Consider the following 15,537-nt stretch of genomic DNA (forward strand, 5'->3'; position numbering starts at 1 on the left):
CAAAAACAAATACAATCAACCCAAATTATGCCATACCAATACATATTAAGAAAAAAAAAAAGTGGCTTCTTTTGCAATACCGACATATTACAGGACATTCTGTCATTGCACACTAAAATCAACACAAATATCAATAATCAGATTAATCACAGCTAATCAACAATACCAACAGTATAATCTGATATTGACTATAGCTGAAGCAGAATTTAGGAAAATGAAACTCCAGTTCAAATCATCAATAATTTAAATGCCAAAAACAACATTCATCCAACAAAGGTAAATTACAGCATTAATTCACAAAAGAAATATAATCTATAAGGAATGACAAACCTTGAATGTGAGAAGTAAGCGTGATAATAATCAGATGAAGAAAGAAGGGTAGAGTTGAATTATCTGTTAAAGAGGAGAGGGAAGATTATATTGTTGTTGCTGTCCAGTCCAACCTTTCCTTTCTCTCAACTTTTGAAGGGGACGGTTTGGGGACGTATCCTAGGCGTACCCGTCCCCGATACGTTTCGGGTACGGGAGACGGCACTCCAGCGGCGTACCCGTGCATCATTGCTCTCAAGGCCTTAAGTAATGTTGTCCCTTTCATGGTGTTTTTTTTTCGTTTCATCAGAACATTTGATGGCGTTGTTTGTACTGGTTTTGTACAGTATATAAAAGGAGGAAAAGTGAGAACTTTAACATCCTCAAGAAAACACTCTCAAGGTTTATCTAAACTTGTAGAGCTTCTCAACCTGATGTCATGCTCTAATCAGATCTTTCCAACCTGATGTCATTGTACCTTCCCAAGTCTCTTGGTGGGATGGGGTTTCGCAATTTGGGGACTTTTAACCAAGCATTATTGGCTAAGCAAGGGTGGAGGCTACTTCATAATCCCGACTCTATCGTGCACCAAGTCCTAAACGCGAGATACTTCAAGAATGGTGATTTTATCTCGGCTAATAGGGGCTACGACCTGAGCTACGTTTGGAGGAGTATTTGGGGGGCGAAAGCTCTTCTATTGGATGGTTTAAAATGGAGAGTTGGGGATGGGATGGATATCAGTGTGTGGGATGATGCATGGTTGCCGTGGGAAAATGTGAGCCGTGTTCCTACCCAAATATCGAGAGCCCAGCTGATCATAAAGTGGCTGAGTTGATTGATGAAATTAATGGGGGCTGGTGTAATGAGGCTCTGTCTCAACACCTTCTGGTTGAGGATGCTGCTGCTGTGCATAGTCTGCCTTTGAGTGTTAGAGCTGTGAAAGATGTGTGGTTTTGGGTCTTTCTGTTGATGGGCTTTATACCACAAAATCTGGCTATTGGGCTTGGGTGTTTGGGGCACATTCGAGGGTGGAAATCACAATTTGGAGGGGCTAGCAATGCAGTATGGAAGGTGATTTGGAGTGTTAATGGTCCACCAAAGTTGCGCAATTTTTTATGGAAAGCGTGTATGGGATTCCTGGCAACACTTGAGAGATTGCATAGGCGACATATTCGTGGCAAAGGTTGGTGTGAACTGTGTAATTGTGATGAGGAAAGCATTATTCATGCTATTTTCTCATGCTCAAATGTGAGAGGAATTTGGGATCATTCTCCTTTCGTGACTTGCTCGTTGATGCTAACCTCTTAAGAATTCATTATGCAAGCATAGTACAGGTTATAAATCTCTATAAATTATTTTCATCCAAAGAATAGAAGAGCCACATTAGAAAAGTTTTGTCATTTACAGGCAGAATTCTTTTACCAAAAGCCTGGCAAAGTGTTCATGGAATATAGAAAATTCTGAAATAGGATTTGTGGCCAGTATTTCAAGGTATGCCTGTAATAAAAACCCACCATTTCTAAAGGCACAGATCCCACCATCCACAGCTTTCTCACGGGAAAAAGGAAGGGGCCAGAGGGCGGATAAACAAAACTACTCGTATTTGTCAAGTGAAAACACAGAACTGTAAATTCTTTAAAAGTTTATGAATCGGCAGGAGGGGAGGAGTGGGGTAAACCCCTGCAGTGGATAAGTGCTGAACAAACCCAAAATCTCGGGGTTTATAGGTGCAGTAACTTCATGCTCAACAAGAAAAGATAAGTGCAACCTTAATTCACACATTCACAAATTTCAGATTACAAAAGATGATGATTAAGCTGCTCATGTGAAGAGAGTAAAAAAACTACAGCGGTATTGCCAGTATGAGTGTAAGACATACCAAGCATTTTTGGGAACTTGCACGGTAAGAAGGGCCAAAGAATACGCTTTGTATCTTTAAATCAATCAGATTCAGAGTTGCTGCCTCAATCTTTACCACTACCTTATCAGTCTTTGGATCAAGAACAAAAACCTCAACATGCTGCAGCAAAGATAAATCTAATCAGAAGACCTCAAGATAATATTTCTGTTCAAGAATTATAAACCTTTATTTCTTGTTTAAGATGATTTTATCTACTTATACCAATAAATCAGTGACTATGAGCAAAGGTTCGAAAGCAAATAATATTATACTCTCCTTTTTATGATGCAACCGCATTGTAAAGGCTAAAAACATGACATACAGACATACACTCACCAAAATAAGAGAGAATTCAATATATAAATAAAATCTCCCTTGAAATTTAGGCCATTTAGTCCATGAAAATATATATATAAGAATTATGGCATCCCCTTTTTTTTTTTTTTTTTTGACAGGGGCATCCCCTATTATTAGACAAATATTAATGTATGACAAATCCAAGGTGACTGATTATTATGCATCTCCTTTGTTCCTTTAAAGAATGTTACTTTGCAGGATCTAAAAAAAAAAAAAAACTATTTTACTCTAGCAGTGAATGAGTAGATCCGCTGTTCATTGATACTGAGATTGCTGACCGTTGACATAGCTATCAAAGATTGCCGGGCCTTCTGGCAAACGCTAACTAGTGAGCATCTCTAAACAATTTGCTACCTTTTTTTTTGTGACTTACATGTCTCACAATAAATTAGTGTGAAACGATCTCACCCAAGACATAATTTTTCCACTTAATAGTATTCATGAACTTTGAACAATCCTTTAAAAACTAAATAATTTTTAAACTGACTCCACTAAAGACGAGTAGACATATGCCCATATCCTATCCTTGAATGTTAAAAAATAAAGAATTAAAGTACACAAAAGGGCAAACTGATCAATTCAAAAGCAAATTCCTGTAGCAGTTTAATGCATATTGGCAAAGCAGCTATTGTATGTAAGGCTTTATTACTCCAATGGACATTTGTCATGATCTGTGCTTCTTGCAAAGAGAGAGGAACATATCGAAGTCTAAAAGAGGCTCATTCTGAAAATGGAAGAGGCAACTTGTAATAGTTTTTAACCTAACATATCTTCAAGAGAGCTAAGAAAAATGATGTTTGAAACAATAACCAACCAGTGGTAAGCCATGAACAATGCGCAACATTTTCTAGACAAAATTTTCGTTCTCATTTGACTCTTCAGCAGAAGACTTGGATCATATTACCTCGTCCTGTTTTCCTGCAATAACTGCGTCCTTGGGAGGATTCATCAAGCTGGGTTGATAGTCTGAAGACAAAAGCCTATCCCACATTATATTTGTTATCATCCAAATGCTTGATTAGAATAGCTTAAGCTTTGACATTTTCATTAATGAATCATTTAAATTTACTCCTCCACGTGTATGAACACAAATAACTCAGTCATTTATAAATTAGTGATCTTGTTCCAAGTGCATATATATAGGCAATTAGGCATTGCACGTTAATTGAAAAGTAACTGAAGACTGAACAGTATACAACGCATGTAATCGGATTGATATTGTTATAAAATTCGAATAAGCTGTAAAAATGAATTCGTAAGACAAATAAACCAAGCAGAAATTACAAAAACTCACTCAGTATAAAACTGAATATATTGAACAGTTTTGCAATGTTTATGATTTTAGATTATAACAACAGCAAAATCATAATCTAAACCGCCAAGAGGTTTGAGACCTTGGCTTAGATCTCTGTCAATTCAAAAAGGAATAGGGTGAGTAACAGGCACTACCACACGTCCAAACCAGTAAAGTATTAAGCTCTGATTTAACAGAAATATGACAGCTTAAGATATCTAAAAGTCAACAGTTTCTTTCTGACCAGATGCTTACTTAGCAAGGGATGTTCTCACAAAATTGTCCAAGCAAGAAGTTGTAAATTAGTATCTATGCTAGTAAACTCACAATAAGCACACCCATAGCATAATAAAATAATTATCTGTGAAACCAGCAAAATAATGAAAGGATGAAAGCATGTAATCAGAGAGCTCAATTTGACAATTTGGTATGATACAAACATAAGTCTTTAAGACCACAGATTTGACAATTTGGTACGTAATAAATAGAATAAACGACCACATAAATCTGACATAATCAGAGAACTCAATCTTGTACCTTTGGCATATGATAGCAGCGCCAAGAAAAAGCTTGTTCTCTAATTAAACAGTATACTATGTCCCTCTTTATAAGCAATTTTATTCATCTAAAATTTAAATCAGACAATTTGTCAACCATTCCAGACTTTATTATGTGAAGAATGCCAGACAAAGGAAGAAAGAGAAAAGGAGACAAAAGGAAGTAAGGGCAAAAACGTCTTTGCACAAATCAGGGGCAAAATGGGAACACGTATTTAATAAACTATACTCATATTTGAGGGAGAAATTAGGGAAACTGAGATAAACTAGTAAAACTACCGAACAACAGCACATCCACTTTCTCTGTCTTCCGTTCTCTTTCAACCGTACTTCTCTTTCTCTCTTCTCCATTGAAGCGGCTTTAAATGGGTGAATCAATTCAAGGGAGTATTCTAAGGTAAATTTTGTGTTTTTTTTCAATTTGTTTCTGTATTTCCTTTTTGATTTTTTTAATTATATTTAAGATCTTCGTTTGAATTTTTATTTTTTTTCCTAATCTTGTTAATTTCCGTTTTCAATTTTAAAGATCTGTTTTTTTTTTTTTTTTTTCAACATCTGAATTTTAAACATTTGAATATATCGTTTGTTTGTTTAAGCACTGGTTTTGCGAATTTTGTTTGCAATTCGTCTATAATTTCTTGGGTATTCCTTCACCAAAAAAAAAAAAAAAAGAAAATTCTAGGGTTTTAAATTTCGATTAGCTTAATATTATATGTGTTTCATTCACTGAGGTTGATTAATAATAGATGTATTTGATGATAGCAGGATGGATACGAGGGTTCGTTCAGAGCTCATGGATAATGTGATTTACCTGTTGGCTACTGTTATGCTAATATTGGGTTTTACAGCCCAGTTCTCATCTCAGCAGACATCTGGACTTATACTTGTTGCGGCTGGATTTTTCTTCATCACAATTGTCAATTTACGTGGTTTCATACTTCGCCTTCAAGGAAAGATTGAGTTTGATATGTTTGTTGGTAGTCTTCAATGTTTTGGTTCGCTTTTGTCCTTCTTAAGCATCCTCTCCATTATCATTCAGGTTAAGTTTCCAATTTAACATCAATTTTGTTTATACATGGTTAGGTTTCAATTTAACATATTTTTTTTTTTTTTAAGAACAATTTAATTTTATTTATACATGGTTTAGTTTTCTATTTAACATCAATTTTATTTATACTTTGCCTTGCCGGAACAAAGAATGAGTTTGATATCTTCGTTTGTATGATTCAACTTTTTGGTTTGGTCTTGTCCTTCCTGAGCATCCTCTTCATTTGCATTCAAGTTAAATTTTCGATTTAATAACATCAATTCTATTTGTGTGCTTTGAGATCATCTTAATGCTATTTCTTAATTTTTCCATTCAAAGAAAGATGTCTTTGGTATATTGTATATATCGAACTTACTACGATTAGTAAGCTGACCAAATCGGCTTTAGAGAATATAGCGTAACATTGTGTTTTGCAAAAGGAACTTATGCCATTCTAACAATTTGAAAACAACTTTTACCAATCTCATTGAGGATATTGTATATATGTTCATTTTAAACTTGTTATGATATTTCTTGAATAATCGTTGATGTATGCTGATGTTTGGACTAATATTTTGGTCTTGGATATTTTATGTAGGCTAAAATTGTATTCATATGGTTGGGCATAGTCGGAAGTTTTTTTGATGTTCATTGGAGGATTATTGAATGTTCTAAAGGTTTACAAGATGCAATCTAATGAATTGTCAGAAGCCACAAAAATATGTGAACCAACAAGCCCTCTTAAAGCTTCGCTTATGGGTAAGGTTTAATAATGGAGACTTAATATTAGCTTAGTTTATTGGTGTAATTATAGAAAGTAATGTAAATGACAGTATGACATTTTCATGTTTATGAGTATGTTGATGAGTTGTTAAATACTATGTAATTGGTTTTTTATGTTAGTTCCTAGTACTCTCTAGAGTTTTCTTATAAGTATTGTACTCTGATAATGAGAAATTTATTTATAGTTTTTTCAAGTATTACCAATTTACCATAGTAATGTTTTTAAACAGGGGAAATTTAATATGAAGTATTAAGTTTTTATTTGCAAATCTATCTATACCTATATATTAAAAAGCGTTTCTAAAGCAGAATATGTGTCACGTGTCACCCTTTTAAGCTCTATAAACGTGCTAAATCATCAATATATGCAACATGTTATGTCTTTAAACACTATAAATATGTCATGTCACATTGTCACCTTCACAACACGAATTAGATTTGACTAGAAATTTACCCGACCATATCAGACCCAATTCGATTATCCGAACTGACACCTCTAGATTTGACATCTAAAAAATGCTTATAGCAAGACTTGAACTTGAAACAAACAAGTATTACGATGTCAGTCTTACCGTCTTAGCTATCCATATATTGTGTGAATTTATCAACAAATTATAATTAACTTGGATAATATGATTAGTCCTTAATTGTACTATTGATTACATATCATAGGATACAAATCTTTTTTCAAATTTTGAAGATGATTTTCAATACATTTAGCAAAAATTAATCGAACGTTAATTACAAACTAGCAACTCGGGGCATCGGCCGAACCACACTCTAGTTCAATCTATTAAAAGGTGTTACTAAGAATGTCTCTGTGTCACGTAGACCACGCAACGTCACCTACTCCATCTCTCATTATGTCATATCATCACTACTCAATCAACCTGAATCATTATGCCACGTCAGTCGATATTGCTTCATATAAAAAGATGATGGTAAGGGGATTTGAACATCCAACCTCTTATAAGAAAGATCTAAGCCAACTATCAACTATGTGTCTAGTTATCAGATTAAAATGTGTACGAGGTAAATCGCTTCAAACATGCAAATTTATAAATTATCATATTTAAATGCATATGCGCTAAATCTTTAGCTTCAAACATACTGATCACCCCTCTCTATCTGTGCTTTGCTATCTTATACACTCTATTCAGCTATGTAAATATTTATTCTTTCAAATAAAAAAAAAATCTATGTAAATCTTTATAATTCCTCCGTAACGAAATAGATGTTACACTTTAATAAAATATCGCTCATATTTATTATCAAAGTGTAAGATCTACGGAGTTTTTTTTTTTTTTTTTTTTAACGAGAGATATGCGGAGTATTTTGTTACGGAAAAAGTATATAAAAACATTTCCGATGGTATAGTTGTGAACTTGCTCTCAATTTTGTGAAGTTCCTAGCTATTAACTAGAGCTGTCAAAAGCTAACCTGAACCCGATTATTAACCGACCCGTCTGAACTTGAAAAACTGGTGACCCGACCTGAGACCAACCCTAGACCCGAGTTGACCCGAGTAATTGAGACCCGAACATGAACTGACCTGGAGATGACCCGACTCAAATGGAACCCGTAAATTATTGATTGAACCGAACCCAACCCGAACCGAAATTGATCCAAACCTGTTTTAACCCGTCAAAACCCAAATTTAACCCGACCTGAATTCAACCCGACTTGTTCCTAACCCGATCCGAATTTAACCCGACTTGAAATTCAACCCGACCTGTTACAAACCCGATCCGAAATCAACCCGACTTGTTATTGACCCCAACCGAATTTTACTAGAAATAATATGAACTTGTAATGTATGTATATCTTATCTAAACTTAAACTTATTAGCTCGAATTTAAAATTCTTTAAAAATATTTATCTTACAATAAATGAAAAAATTGATAATGATTAAACGTGAACGTCATTACATGAACTTTTAAACTTCTTCTTTTTTTTTTTTTTTTTTTTTTTTTTGTGGTACACTTAGTTTACTTATCCATACATGACACAATAATAAATGTATGCTAAGCTTTAAAAATTCTTCATCCTACTATCTGATCACCAATAAACAACACTCCAAAATCATACACATCTAACAAATACATTGAATCAAACTCAAAGAAAAGATATCAGCTAAAAGTATACATAAGGAAATTAAAAAAAAAAAAAAAATCCTATTGAGTGCATCTTAGCGCATAGCTCCTATATGTTTTGTAAACATATATGAGAGCAAAAATGTAAATTTGGCAAGCTTTTGGAAGAAGCTGACTCTACAGTGGTTCATTTTAATGTACCATTACGTATGTATAATGTACTATTAATATATAAGCTGTCTGAATATTATTTTTTGTGTACTATTATGCATTTAGTGGTACTTTTTACCATCTTATAGGTTGAATACTTTCCCCCAAAATACTTACCACCTGCCACCTATTATACATGTAATGGTACATTTTTCATCCTATATGTTTGCTAAATCAATAGGAGCTATGCGCTAAGGGTTAATCAATCCTATTTTCTAGACTAATAAGATCCAAAAAAAGCGAGAAAAGGTTTGATCTTATTCTTTTAGTATCAACCTTTTAAAACTTTAACAAACAGATACATCATCCACAATTTAATACGGAATAATATAAATTGAATGAGGGCCCCATTTATTTTTAATCGCACACCTCCGTAAACTTTGGGATGACCCTAAATTCAAGTCTTGTCATGTAATAGTTGGTTCGTGGAGGCGGATGCACGATCCACATGGTGCATCCGCTCCAAAATACAAAAAGGCGGAATGAACATTCAGATATATACTAATAAACATGGTCATATAAAAGAACATAGTAGTCATTTATAATGTACATGGACATATACATACAAGAACATAGTGTTCATTTATAATGTACATCAGTTTTTTATGCAACAATTTTGTATATATATATATATTTTTTAAAAGAAATTTTGTATAATGAAATAGATAAATAGTACTATAATTATTTTTTTTTACCATACATTAATTACAAATCATTTCAATTTTTTTTTTTACCAAAAGTCACTTTCTCTCTCCAAACAAAACTTCAAACAAAATTTCAAGAAATTCGAAATTTTGAGCCCAAAATTGTTCAAGATGACAAATAAAAACGAAAGGTTAGACCAAATTCGACATTTATACTTGTTTATTTGACATTCATACTTGTTTATTTTGAGTTTGAGTGTTTGTTTTTATAAATTTGATTGAAAATTGTAATATTTGATTTTATTGAAAATTAATTGCGATTTTTATATAATTTTGTTGTTGCAATGAGAAATAAAATGAAATTCTTGAAGAAGATCAACCGATTAATATATTTTGGAAGAAGAAAGCAAGCAAATAGACAAATTTAGAAAAAGTTGTAGATCCAAATAATACAAGTGTACATTAAAATACAGTAAAATGTTCTTTTTTCATATACTTATATGATGCAAATAATACAATATACATAAAACATGTAACCAACATTATAACATATATGTTCATTAGAATATAATACAATGTACATTATAATAAGTAAAATGTACATTTCATATACATACATGATCATTTATACCAAATGTACATTTACTATATGAATAATGTTCTTTAGTATTATCATGTTCTTTACTAATATTACAAATGTTCTTTAGATTTACAAAAAAACATATAAAACTGGATGTTTTTTATAAAATAGATATATGTTCTTTACAAAACAACTATATGTTCGTTACTGAATAGCTAAATGTTCATTTCGCCTTTTTTTAATGAACACGCGGATGCACCAAGCATGGTGCATCCGCCTGCACAGAAAAAATTTCACTTGTCATGACTATACTCTGTATTTTTATTTATTATTTATTTACATCATTCACAGACACATACATTATAATTTTCTAATGAAAATCATATTCTATGCACACATTGTATGCACATCCAACCTAATACTATCTCTATATTTAAAGCCAAGAGGGAAGTTTTAGTGCATGAATTTCATTGGATCAAACTACCCCTCTCTTTACAACTAAATTTCAATCAATCAATTCATTAGATTAGAGAAAAGGGTGCCCTGGTTCATCAGTTTGATTTACATAAAAATATAAATTAGGACTCTTGTGGGCCCTGCTTTGCTATAGGAAGTGTTATTAATATTATATTGCTTTGTACGGGTTGTAAAGGACGTAACGGTACATTTGACGGGCGGTAATAAAGTTGTTGCCCGCCTTTACCAAAGTTAAAGCTTTTATGGTTTTTTTTAATCTACACCCACACTCTTGTTTCCTCCATGAGTGTGATAGATGAGTGGAGTAGCAAAAGAACACCATTAAGAATTTAAGATGATAAAGCAACTCCAATGATTGTAGCTAGAACTTGTTTGCAATGTTAAATAATCTCTAGCTACTAGCTTGACCATTGGAGTTAGAAAATGCAATTAGCTTGGTCAAGCTGAAAAACTTGCTAAGATAAAACAAATTAGAATAAATAAAATGAAAGTAAAAAAACATAAATTAAGGAGATGTGGTTAATTTAAATAGTAAGCTAATAACTAGCCATTGAAGCTCAAATTAGCTAAAATGACAATTAGCTTATGTGGCATGGCAAGCTAATTCGACAATTAGTTTGCCATTAGAGTTGCTCTAAGAAAGTCCAGTATACGCCATTTATTATTGCCAGGTATAGTAATTTTTTCGTGAATACGTAATTAATTAAGGATTAATTGAGGAAAAATTACTCTTTTTTTTTTTTTGAGGGGAAGGTAAAAGTACTCTGTTTATTGTGAGTAGTTGTTGTAAAATCACTAACCTCAATGGAATTACAACTGATTTGAGATTTAATCGATACCATTTTATCAATTGGGCATAATTACTACCCAGAAAATTCCAAAATGCATTCCAAGTTCATAAACAAAAATGTCTTCCAAATTCACCAATTTAAAATTAAATTCGTGTTCGTTGAAAACAATATCACTAGCCTCATTCATAGACAACGCCGATGTGAACTGGCATTGGAATTTTTCAACGTAGATGCTCGAACATCAATCACGACGACCACTAATTTTCGAATTCTCGAACTCAAAAATTGAGGTTAGGAATTGTTTCAGAAAGAGAAAAGGAAAACCTCACAGTAACGACCACTTTTTGTAGAATTTGTTATGTGCATCCGGGAGTATATAATAGGCTATCCACTTTTTGCTTACACACACTGTGAAATTCTCTAATGATCCATTTCCCCATCCATTTTTCCAAATCAGCTTAAAATTACCTAATTACCCTTATTATACCAAGATATTTACGATTTTTACCCCTGATTGTACTTACTCTTTACTTAGACTTATTAACATGGAATTTCTTTTTTGAAGAAATTAACATGGAATTTCTCGATTATAGAAAGAAAAAAAAAAGGCAAAAAAAAAGGGGATAAAAGGAAACAAAAAACAGTAAAATAAAAATAAAGGAAAGTATGCACACATTGCATGCGTCATAAAACTAGTCATAATAATAAAAACAAAAATAAAATAAAATTAAATTAGATCAAATTGTAAATCATTAAACCTCAAGAAAAGGAAATAAAAATCATAAATGCTTAGAATGATTCGGAAAAGCTGAACATTACTATTAAGATCATATCGCTCATATCTCCCTCACAAAATAAGTTTTAATAAGATATTGTAAGATCTAGAAAGTTTTAATAAGATCAGATAAGATAAGACAAAGTTAGTCCTTGTTCTTTTCGACTTATTTTCATTTTATATTAATTCAATCCAGCAAATTTCAGTTCAATTCAGTTGTGCTTAGTTCTTTTGTACACTATATCTTAGTTTAATTCAATTTAGGGTATGTTCACATTTACTGAAGTGAGCTGAACTGAACTGATCTGATCTGAATTGAGCTTAAATGAATATTTAATGTGAGAGGGAAATTAAGAGCTGAACTGAACTGATTGGAGCTGAACTGAAATTAAGTAAATGTGAATAGACCTCAGTTTCAATCAGCAAATTTCAGTTTAATTCAGTTCAATTCAACAAATTTCAAACGCACCTTAGGGGCCCAAAAACATCCAAATAAAAAATTGATGTTAAATTTCAATAACTCGTGATAGATTGAAATTTAGTAAAAATTAAAAATTAAAAAAATTTCCACCGAATTAGAAGGAGAGAGAGCAAAAAATATAGGAACACAAAGTGGATTGGGGAAGAAGAAAACCTTGAAATAATTAAGCGAACTCAACCCAATTATGCAGCAATTAGCACTTTCTCGAACAACTTCCTCAAGAATGATTCTGTCTTTTGCAAGAGTTTTGAGCACTTCTCCTCTTTTATCTCTTCTCCGAAATTCAAGCGAAATTTTCAGAAATAATTACAATGCCAAGTTTTATGTAAGCCTTTCTTTCTACTTAAATCTAATGATATTTGTTGTATTATTGTTTCGAGGTCAGACTTTGATGAGCGTTATTTCTTTCATAATGTATAGATAAGGAATCATTAATTTTGATAAATTTTTTTAATGCACTTGATTTTAGTATGAATATTGTTAGTAATGTGATCAATTTTCTGGGTTTTATAATGCATGATGAAATTATGATAAGCAGAGTATTTGTTGAGTCCTCTTGAATTTTATATGCAATCTTGAATTATGGGAATTTGTTGCTTCTTTCGGATGAACTTGGTATTAATAAATTAACAGTGATTACATAATGTGACTTGGAATTGTTGTTTTTTTAGCTAAGATTCTGTAAATTATGTGGGTATCTAGAAAAATCTTCAAAAATTACTTGAGTCAAACACTTGGACACATACCCGTGTTAAATATGGGTATACGAGTTCGAGTAACATACATAGTCGATTAGTCATATGTATATACTGTTGGAAGAGTTATGGCTTAAATGTCAAATGACACATTCCCAATAATATTCTTTGTAGATGGATTCGATCATAACAGATTATAGCAGAAACATATTTGACTGAGCTCTAAGTTCATGGTTAATGAGCATAAGTGGTTTACAATAAATTAATCCAGTACTATAGTTATAATTTGCCATTTCAATTCTTTTGTTTCTAGATTGACAAGAAAAAAAAGACAGTTTCCCTTTCATGATACTAGTTGAGTAGTTGGAGTAATCTAAGGCCATGGCGCCGTCTTTGACATAACCATATAATTCGGTCATGAGAATTATTAATCTTATCTTTTTCTATGGATGAATGGTGGTAGAAATGGCTTTTATTTCAATGGCTGGCGAATGCATTGGCTATATGGTTAATGTGCAGGGCTCTAAACTCGTTGCATAAACTTGTTGCATTGTCTATGGCTTTTCTAGATTCTAGATGTTCATCATGTTACCAAATACTGCAGGGGACATTTGCTACGCGTTCAGTTTGGCAGCAGCAGGAGCTCTATTACACCAAACATAGCAAATGCAACTTCACTGTCGACTTGCCTAGCATATCTCCTAAAGATTCGAGCAAGAACTGCAAAAAAAATTTCAGTTTCAATGTAGCAAGGCACATCTTGCTAGATGGCTCAAATAAGACACCTCAAGAGAACCTTTTCTGCTCTCCTGTCTCGACAAGTGCTGTTTTAAACATGCTAATTCCAGGATTCACAGGACTAACCCGTGATCAATTTGTTGATTTGTTTTGTTTGAAAGAGAAGGAATTGAACAAGTCTTCCATGAAGCTCCTTGATGTTGTAAGGCCATTCAAGGGTGGAGATGGGCTTAGTATCTCGTTCAGTAATAGCGTTTGGGTTGACCAACAATGTCCACTAATTCAGTCATATAAGGAGCTGCTTGAAAATGTCCATGATGCTGATGTTAAGAGTGTTGATTTGTTGTACAATGTACGCATACCAAACTTTCTGTTTCAGTCTCCAATGCACACATTTACTCATCTTAATACTTGGTTCTAGTAAATTATATTGTAAATGTATGAATTGCACTCATATGGAATGCTGAATTCCTGATTAATGTTACTGCACCTGTGTTTTGAAGGCTGAAGAAGCGAAGGAAGAAGTCAACTCATGGAGCAGGACAAAAACTGAAGGGATGGTCGAAACTATTCTGCCAGAAACCTTGTACTACAATGACACGATTGTGATTTTGGCGAATGCATTACACTTTGAGTTGGAGAATTCAGATGAAACATTAATGGATCCTTCAGGAGCGCAACGCTCACTGTATTATTGTGGAGAGTTTGAGGGTTCTGAGGTTCTTAGAATGCCAATAAAAGGAGGCAAAAAGATAGCAGAACAAGATCCTCGAAGCTTCTCAATTTACATCCTTGTTCCATCGGAGAAAACTGACCTTTCCAATGGGAGATCTCTTGTTGGAAGAAGAAAGATAAGCCTCTCACAATTCTTAGAAGAAATGAAAATGGGCACAAAAGATTTCCAGAAGAAGGTCAATAGACATAAAAAGGAAATCTCAGATTTTTCATTCCCAACTTTCAACATTGAAAGTGAGATGTCATTGTCAAGTAAAATGCAACATTTAGGCTTGACATTACCATTTCAGGCAGGCAAGAATGAGCTCATAAGGTTTATTGACTCTCCTCTTTCGGAACTATTGTATGTCACAGATGTTACCCAGAAGACTCGAATTGAAACTAATGCGAGGGGAACATCTTTTTCTGTTGTGACTTACACAACTCTCAATGGCCCTGCACATCGTTTTCCAGCAACAACACCTTCAGAGCAGAAATTTGTGGCTGATAATCCCTTTCTTTTCATGACTCAGGATGATTTCTCTGGTGCTGTTGTTTCTGTTGGTACTGTGCTGAGTACTGATTTGTAGACTAGTCTTTTAGCTTGATCAACTGATACAGTAAGACCAGATCAAATCAAATCTTAAGTACAGTACATATATAAGGGAAATTTTGTCAAATTTTTACAAATTTCAATTAGAGGTATACATATATGTTCTGTCTATCATATGGTTCATTCAGTCAATATACATAGCTGATTTAGCATTCAATTTTGTGCCAGCATCTTAATTCTTTCCATTGAAGTTTTACTCTATTCGATTCTGATTTATGATTCATTTATATAATGGTGCAGTTCTCTGTTTAAATTGACTTGCATGCAACCAACTGATGTTAGCATGAGTGGTTAAGGGCCTCTTGCTCCTTAACCAAGGTCTTGGGATGAAGCCTTGGGAAACTCCTTGTAGTAGTACCACCAACAACAACAACAACCGGAAAAAAAAAAAAAAAAAAAAAAAAAAACTTGCATGCAAATAGTCAAGTCATATATGTCTATTACCTTACATCTACCACATACTATCAATACTTTATGATTAGCTAGTTCGTATAATAGT

The 15,537-nt window shown here is 33.2% G+C and overlaps 2 protein-coding genes across 3 annotated transcripts; both read left to right on the forward strand.

Moving 5' to 3' along the window:
- Positions 1-4,656: 4,656 nt before the first annotated feature.
- LOC110731031 lies at positions 4,657-6,440 on the forward strand. Of its 2 annotated transcripts, none has more exons than XM_021910887.1 (3): positions 4,657-4,814; positions 5,183-5,456; positions 6,043-6,440. In XM_021910887.1, the coding sequence occupies exons 1-3, from the start codon at positions 4,783-4,785 to the stop codon at positions 6,139-6,141; spliced, it is 405 nt and encodes a 134-aa protein (XP_021766579.1). In that variant the 5' UTR covers positions 4,657-4,782; the 3' UTR covers positions 6,142-6,440. The 2 variants fall into 2 exon arrangements, with proteins under 2 accessions (XP_021766579.1, XP_021766578.1); XM_021910886.1 differs by having other exon boundaries at positions 4,658-4,814; positions 5,180-5,456.
- A 5,790-nt stretch (positions 6,441-12,230) lies between these two features.
- On the forward strand, positions 12,231-15,537 carry LOC110730959 (serpin-Z2A-like). The gene is made up of 3 exons (XM_021910803.1): positions 12,231-12,603; positions 13,578-14,063; positions 14,215-15,537. Exons 1-3 carry the CDS (start codon positions 12,463-12,465, stop codon positions 15,013-15,015), a joined length of 1,428 nt encoding a protein of 475 aa, XP_021766495.1. The 5' UTR covers positions 12,231-12,462; the 3' UTR covers positions 15,016-15,537.

The sequence above is a fragment of the Chenopodium quinoa genome, unplaced genomic scaffold (genome assembly GCF_001683475.1).
Source record: "Chenopodium quinoa cultivar QQ74 unplaced genomic scaffold, ASM168347v1, whole genome shotgun sequence".
Taxonomy (NCBI): domain Eukaryota; kingdom Viridiplantae; phylum Streptophyta; class Magnoliopsida; order Caryophyllales; family Amaranthaceae; genus Chenopodium; species Chenopodium quinoa.